The 8,130-nt window shown below is 35.9% G+C and overlaps 1 protein-coding gene across 1 annotated transcript in view; it reads right to left on the bottom strand.

Moving 5' to 3' along the window:
* Window positions 1–7,758, bottom strand: part of LOC107680569 (SS18L1 subunit of BAF chromatin remodeling complex) — a gene marked incomplete at its 3' end in the record, with an annotated part of 67,345 nt that extends 59,587 nt beyond the window's left edge. The window contains exons 1-2 of the mRNA XM_016476505.1: window positions 7,532–7,758; window positions 6,748–6,824 (exon numbers count right to left, since the gene is read on the bottom strand). Of these exons, the coding sequence (XP_016331991.1) occupies window positions 6,748–6,824; window positions 7,532–7,600 (146 nt within the window). The remainder of the gene's footprint in view (window positions 1–6,747; window positions 6,825–7,531) is intronic.
* Between the last annotated feature and the right edge of the window lie 372 nt (window positions 7,759–8,130).

Genomic DNA, 8,130 nt, shown 5'->3' with positions numbered 1-8,130 from the left:
TATAACTGTGATGTTCTGCAAAACAACAAGCTTTAAAACACTTTTTTCTTACTGGTGACAATCAGATGGTCAAATCTGTTTTCTCTCAGGTACTTCACAGTGTAAGCTTCATAGTGAACATTACTACATCACTCTCGTCAACGCAGTCCATATCAACAACACAAATATATCTCGACTCCATATAGTGCTTATTTTGGGAAAATCCCAGGTATTTTGAGCAGTAGGATTATAAAAAATATGTGCTAATATAAATTTAAATTAAGTAATTAAGACTATATAAAATTGCAAAATAAATCTATCAGTACTTTTTTACTGAAGTACATAAAAAAATCAAGTACTTTTGTACTTTCACTCTAGTAAAATTGAAAAAGGAGTACTTTTACTGGAGTAATATTTTATTATACGTATCTGTACTTTTACTCAAGTACTTGATTTGTGTACTTCGTCCACCACTGCTATTCGCGCATATAAAGCTAAAGCCCTGTATAAGAAAAAAAAGACATTCTAATCTTACTGGTTAACGATCGACTAATGAGCTTCGGTTGACGGTCAGGAAAATAACCTAAATGAACAAAATGCTGTCATTCTACAATTCTCCACCAGATTTACTATGCTGCATGCAAGTTCAGGTAACTCAAAAACTTGCGTACACGCAGCTGAGACCAGACGTGAGATTTGATCGTACTGTAGCCACCGCTCATGTCCATATCGATACATTCCAAGTTTTGCGTTGAAACGACCATACGCCCAATTTTCTGTCTTAAGTTCGTTTTGTAAATGAGGCCCTATGTGTATAGACAGAGAGATATTTTTCACATAGCTACGAGAAGCAGTAAACATGGACACGCACGCGGTTGCCGTGGTAGTGAGCAATACTTGCTGGCAAACACTTCTTGTTACAAAGTAAACAATTACTTTACAAAAATGCTACAATGCAATCATGTATTCTGCTGTATTACCAGCTTTAATCAGGATAAAAAAGCTTATATATTTTATTAAAAGCTTACATAAGCAGTAGCATTTACAAATAACAGCGTATCTAAAAGTATGAGACAACAACAAACAAAAAAACATACCATTCTGAAGCGTCCTGTAAGAGCCATGCTTTCACAGGTTCTGCGCAATCCTCTTCACTAATATTCTGGGTTTTAATCAGGCTCAAATTGATAAGCAATATTGACGCCACCATTGTTTACAATACAACCGGAGCACATTCTGAGGTGAGGGGCGTGGCATTTCTGAACTGCACTAGGTGGTTTAGCCAATCACAACACACTGGGCCAGCTAACTAATCTGAGCCCATCACGTTTTTCTGAGGGAGGGGCTTCATAACTATGGGCTTACATTTCTGCCACAATTCTGCGCGCGAAAGATCATATTTTGAGCGCGAACTGAGTTTTGTGTAGAAAATGTTTGTCTCGTAAAGAAGAAAGTATTTCGAGCGCACGAAAATCAATTTTGCATTTAAAATAAGTTTTTGGATGTGTGCAGACCTTCTCTTTTGCGCGTGCAACGTTTCACTAGCTTGCTCACCTGATGCCCGCTCTCAGTGCTCGCTAAATGCCAACAGCTCGCGTGCTCAACACAACCCAGCTTTACAATGTGCCATAATTCCAGCCAATCAGAGACCGAGGCTGCTAAATTCTGATTGGCTGCCTTGACAACCAATCACAACATTCCTTGCATTACCTGGACGGCAGAAGTGGGAAAATACAGTGCATGCATAATTATTATGCAAGTTGATATTCTGATTATATTTTTTTCTAAGCATATTTTACCAATAATTATAACTACTATTAATCTTGTATTTAATCACTTATAATCTATATATTATTGTTCACTGGAAGTGAAAAACGTCTTATATTCAGGTGTGCATTATTAAGCAGGTTATCTTCTACACTCTAAACCCAGATTTTGTTTTCGCTTCCAGCCTTCATGAATAATTATATATCAATTATAAATGATTAAATACAAGATTAATAGTAGTTATTAAGATTGATGTCGTTTGGAATTGGTCAAATGTGCTTGGAAAAAAATATGATCAGAATATCAACTTGCATAATAATTATGCATGCACTGTATTTTTCCTCTTCTGCTGTTGAGGTAATGCAATGAATGTTGTGATTGGTTGTCAAGGCAGCCAATCAGAATTTAGCAGCCTCGGTCTCTGATTGGCTGGAATTATGGCACAATGTAACGCTGGGTTGTGTTGAGCTGGGTTGTGTTGAGCTGTTGGCATTTAGCGAACACTGAGAGCGGGCATCAGGTGAGCAAGCTAGTGAAACGTTGCACGCGCAAAAGAGAAGGTCTGCACACATCCAAAAACTTATTTTAAATGCAAAATTGATTGTGTGCTCGAAATACTTTCTTTGTGAGACAACTATTTTCTCCACAAAACTCAGTTGGTGCGCATGCAAAATGCACTTTTGTGCACTCAAAATATGATCTTTCGCGCGCAGAATTGTGGCAGAAATGTAAGCCCATACATAACACCAGGAAATCATCAGAGCGTGCATCGGAGAAGGGTCAAAGCGGTGTAGAATAAAGGTAAATTGTGTGAAAAATAATGCGTTTTTAAAAACGAAGCATTAACACATGTTAGACTGCACCCCAATAAACACAATCAAGCCTAGAAAAAAAAACAGTCAACCACCCCTTTAACAGAACTTTGTGAGATCGCATTAAGCTAAGATTAGCTTGTTAATAATTATAGCATAAAGGGAGCGCTCTTTGCACCATAGCAATGGATGGGACAAAAAATAGACCAAAATAGACATGCATTAAGGTTAGAGCACCCTCAGTATTTTCAGAAGCACCCTCAGTGATTTGATTCTGGAACCGGACCTGCCCCGCTGTTATTAATACAGTATGTCTGTTCCAAGCGGGCGATTATTAACTTCTAATAATTTAACTTCTCAATAATTATGTTATGTAATTTGTGTGCTTAATTCATGAGAGTGGTATATTTAATGTAAATGTTTAAATATAAAGCTTACTTTATCGCTATCATCATACAGTAAAAGAGTGTGTGCAGAGATGCGCAAATAATTACGCCATTTAGCCTGCTGTGTATAAATCCTGATATGTGTCTCACAAGGTTTATAGATCAGGCGCAAACATATTTTGTGTTACATGAATTAATTAAATTATGAAGAATGACTGGAGACGGATTGGAGATGCTTTTACTTTGCGTTATAAGCCTTCTGCATGCTATATATTTTTTTACGGCTTTATAATAAGTGTTGGGGACAGAATCGACTTTGGCAAAAAGTGGTGGGGACACCTGCAAATTACGCCTATGGTTTGAGAGGTGTTTCCACGGGATGTCCAAACAGAACGTAGGTGGGCATTATACAAATGTGCTAACTTGTGAACTTCATAGAAATGGGATTCGAGTTTTAAATGACTCGTTTAAGCGATTCAGAGTCGACTCTTTCTTTTGAGAGACAATAACTTTATTTATGATGCACTCCCAGCTTTACAACTTTGCAGATTGTTTACATTCACATACAGCTACATTACATGAAAAGTAATTTTCAAAAATCCATAATAGGGGCACTGTCATAGAAGACCATAATCTAATCAATCCACAAATGCATTACATTTTCGGAGTGTTTGTTTTCACTAAGTGCAAATATTCTGTCTTGTGGTGAAGGCTGTTTACACAAATAGAACTAGCAAAATAACAGAAGAAATCAGTGGTGTGGAGAGCAAGGAAAGTGAATTTAGCTTTTTTGATCTGCCTTTTTCTAATTTCATCATCTATATAAGGAATGGCTCTATTGCATTGTCATAATTTTGTCTTGAGAAGCGGTGGTGGCGATTGTGATACTTTAAATATCCATGATAAAACCTAAAATTATTGAAACTCAATACATAATATTAAAAGCAGTTTCATGAGCAGCAGTGAGCACAAGAAGTTACCATGCTAACCAGATACATTGCACACTGAATGTAGCTAGAAGCAAGAAACATATGAGCTTAATTTGTACTAATTATTAGGACATAATCAGACTTGAGCGTCAGGGTAAGTGCAGACAGGTGCATAGGTCTTTCAATACTAGCACATTTAATGGTCATTTGCGGCAGTGGTTGTACAGTACATAATTTTTCTAATATTCAATAATAAACGTACATATATTTTCTTAGTGCTTAGACTGTGATTTCTGCAATACAAAACATAATATAAAGAAGAATTTTTAGAGCCAGGTAACCCCTGCTGTCATTAACAGTTAAAAAGCATGTCATGGGAAAAGTATTTCAAAAGCAGCGCATCCATTATATATTTCTGTTTATACCTTAAATTCTTATCATCGTTGGAACTTCTGTATCATGACTTCATGTCATTTGCTCAGTTCATGAGAGTGGAATATTTAAATGTGTAAATGGAAAGCACCGTTTACTTCATCTCTTCAATCACACAGTAAAAGAGTGCATATGACCCAGAGTGAGCGGCACTGCACATGCAATTATGATGTTTATAATTTATAAATCCTGATACATGCACGGCAGTGTTTATAGATCAGGCCTATCTCATTATGTGTAAGGCTGAAGTTCAGAACGACTGACTGGGGATGCCTTTTCTTTGCATTGTAACTTGTAAGCCTTCAAGTTTTTGTTTTATTTTTTTTATGGCTTTCAAAAAGTGGCGGGGACAAAATCAACTTTTATAAAAAAAAGTGTTGGCCCCCAAATAACACCTATGCTCTATTGTATACTATTGCAAATATGCTTAAAACACCCCAAACCTCATATAAAAAACTGTAAATTAATTAATTGTGCTCAAAACACATGCTTTTAATTTGTGACTATGAAGTATTGTGAGTTGTAAGTATTAAAAGTAAGAAAAGTCTCACAAGAAATACAAATAATAATTGATAGGAAGAACCTGAGCAGGATTAAGAATGTTACAATTAGATATAAGTGTAGACTATAGAGGGTCCATGTTAAAACTAAAGAAACATCCAGATGAACGTTACAAACTAATTTGAAGTGATTACATAAAAAGGTGTAGTGGGCTAATTTGGACTGCAGGTGGCCTTAACTGCTACACATTTACCTATATCTTTTAGCCACTATATTATTCACACATCTACATGTAAGGAGTTAATATGTAGGGTATAGCTCACCCAAAAATAAAAAGTCACTCATTACTTACTCACTTTGTTTTTTTGTTTTGTTTGTTTTTTCAGAACATGAAATGTTTGTCTATATATAATGAATTAATTAAAAAAAAAGACGGTAAAGTATCACAAAATTGTCCCATGACATGTTGGTCATATAATCCAATTGTTCTGGGAGTGTATGAGAGGGTTTGGTGAAAAACAAACCGAAATTTAGTTTAACAAAATTATTTATTTAATGAAAGTCCTAACCTTGGCCGTCAGTCTTCTGTGCATGACTGCACCTTCATGAAACTCTATTAATGCAGCAGTTCACTCCTACTCACCCAGAAAAAGCACACAAGTTGTTAGAAATCAAGATGAATAAAAATGCAACATGAAATACAACACCGAGCAATAATAGAATGTAAATAATAAAGTTGAATATCTACATTTCTCTACAAATATCTATGAAAGTACATGGATTGTATTTTGTGTTGTTTTTATTCATCTTGATTTCTCACAACTTGTTTGCTTTTTCTCTGAGTAAACTGCTGCGCTAATAGAGGCTCATTAATCTGCAGCCGTGTGCAGAGACCAAAGGCCGAGGCCAAGCTTTTCTTTAAATAATACATTCAATTTTGGTTTATTTTTCACTAAACCCTGTCATATAACCCAGAATACTTGGAATATACCATATGTGCTGCATGGGACCATTCTGTGATACTCGTGTCTTTTTTTAAAAGCTTGATGCTGATCGCTATCCACTGCCATTACATGGACAATCGTGAGCGGGACATTTTTTTTATTCTCCTTTTGTGGTCAAAGAAAGAAAGAAGGGCATATGGCATTAGAACAAACCCAGTGTGAGTAAATGATGATTTAAAATTCTGTTTTTTTCTTTCTTCTTCTGGTGAACCAATAATTTAAGGTGTGCTTAATAGGATCACTTCCCCTATATGTAATCCATCTTATATCATGACAAATAAAATAGTGAACCCGGATATATTTGAAAACCTGGTCTTTTTTAAAATCCTTTAAAGGTAAACTCATTAAGTTGTTGCTTACAATTATCGGACTCTTATTCTTCTCTAAAGAACAATGGTTTCCGACTCTTTCAGGACACATATTGTTTGTTTACTGACTGCTGCTGCAGTGATGTTGGTTGCATGCTCATTTAATCTGAATCAGTGAATCATTCCATTTCAACATGTATAACATTCAAGTTGTATTTGTTGTTATATTGTTTGGTTTGCTTGTTTTGTCCATCTACTTAATGTTTGTGCTTTGTAAAACACGGAAAGCAGTGCTTGAAAGCACTATATACAGTACAGTATATATAGCAAACATAGTAATAGCAGTAGTCAGTTTCTTCACAGCAAGTCGTGAGATCTCAACACAGTGGTGCCGGTGAGCGGCGCTCCACACACAATACAACAGCCTTTTCTGTCTGGACTCCATCTCTTCTGAGTGATGGTGATATTCTCAAATTCACTGCTCATTTCTTTAACTGTAAAACTGTGTTTAATTAGCAAAAATTATTGCAGTTTTAACTTTACAACATTTCTGTGCTCATTAAAGAATTAGGCAAATGTATGACATTTTAAAAGATCATCTGTCTTGAACATATAGGACAAATACATACTGTTTACATTCAGATGTTTTTCCTTTGCTCTGATAGTCCATAATGCACTGTATCAGATGATGATTTTCATCCAGCATCTATGCAAGAACAAACAAGCAAAGAAGGTCCATGATGTAACTGCTACTACGATTACACAATAATAGTAAAATAACAGCAAATTGATATTAAGTGGCAAATCTATGGATAGTAAGTGCACTTTACAAAGATAAATGACCTGATACAGAAAGAACAGGCACTGCTAAACCAATCGATATTACTTTGATTTTACTTTTACTGACATCACCCTTTGTACTTCGACTGATATTATTTGCAGTTATATTAAATATAATATTACTGGCATTAACTGATTCACTATAGACAGGCCATCACTATGATAATAATGGCTCTGTAATTGATATTTTAATGGACTCCCGTCAACCAAGCGCAAATAATCACTCGTGTTTACTGTACTTCAAATCTCACAACACAACTTTCTCATGTGAACTTGAACAATTAGCTACTAATAATGTGGTATTGTGTGTGTGTGTGTGTGTGTTTAAGTAGTGGTAGTATCAAAGCATACATTTTATGTCCAATCATTAATTCTTGTCAAATAAATTGAATGGAACAACAGAATAACAACATGCTCAGATTGGATTAGGGTACATAAGCAGTAAACGTGTATTATCGGAGACGTAATAAGCTGTGTTAGGCTATGTATCCGTCAGTGTGTTGAGGAGTGAAGCACTGTCAGCCGCGGACGCGTAGCATTCACAATCAAATACAGTCAAACAAAGCAGCCTACCTTCTGTATGGTTTGTTGTGTGATCTCTCCTTTCCCCCTCGGACGCACAGCTGAAAATGTAACAGACATTTTCCAGTGTGAAATGATAATAAATGTTTTATCTGTATATATTATGCCGCGTTGAGGCGCTTATAGACTCCGGACGAGTATTGCTGACTGATGAAACATAGGGGAGTCTCAGCGTCTAAATATGACAGTTTTGCAAAAAAAATAACCATTAAGATAACTGGCCGATGTAAAGCACAAAAGAGTGTTGAATTTTGGGACAGCTAGCTAGAGATGCATTTTTTTTAGCTCATTCATAAATAAATGTATTATGTAAGGGACCACCTGCTCCTCCAGTCTCTCTTGGTATAATCTGTTCAACGCTATTGGGCCGCTGCTGTCCGTAACGCGTCATTCTCCCACGCACACGACGGACAAAGCCACACAGTGACATTATAATTGCTTTTGTCCCCCCCTGGCTGTTATATATGTTTCTTGTTATATTTCCTGATTTTATGCTGTATTGTATTTACATTTGATATGTTAATAATAATAATAATTAAAAAAAAAAGCCACACAGTGATGATCGTGAACAAAGGGAACCGGCTCACGTC

Source organism: Sinocyclocheilus anshuiensis, unplaced genomic scaffold, assembly GCF_001515605.1.
Source record: "Sinocyclocheilus anshuiensis isolate Anshui unplaced genomic scaffold, SAMN03320099.WGS_v1.1 scaffold1688, whole genome shotgun sequence".
In the NCBI taxonomy this organism is placed as follows: Eukaryota; Metazoa; Chordata; class Actinopteri; order Cypriniformes; family Cyprinidae; genus Sinocyclocheilus; species Sinocyclocheilus anshuiensis.
This window is presented reverse-complemented; position numbering and strand designations above follow the sequence as displayed.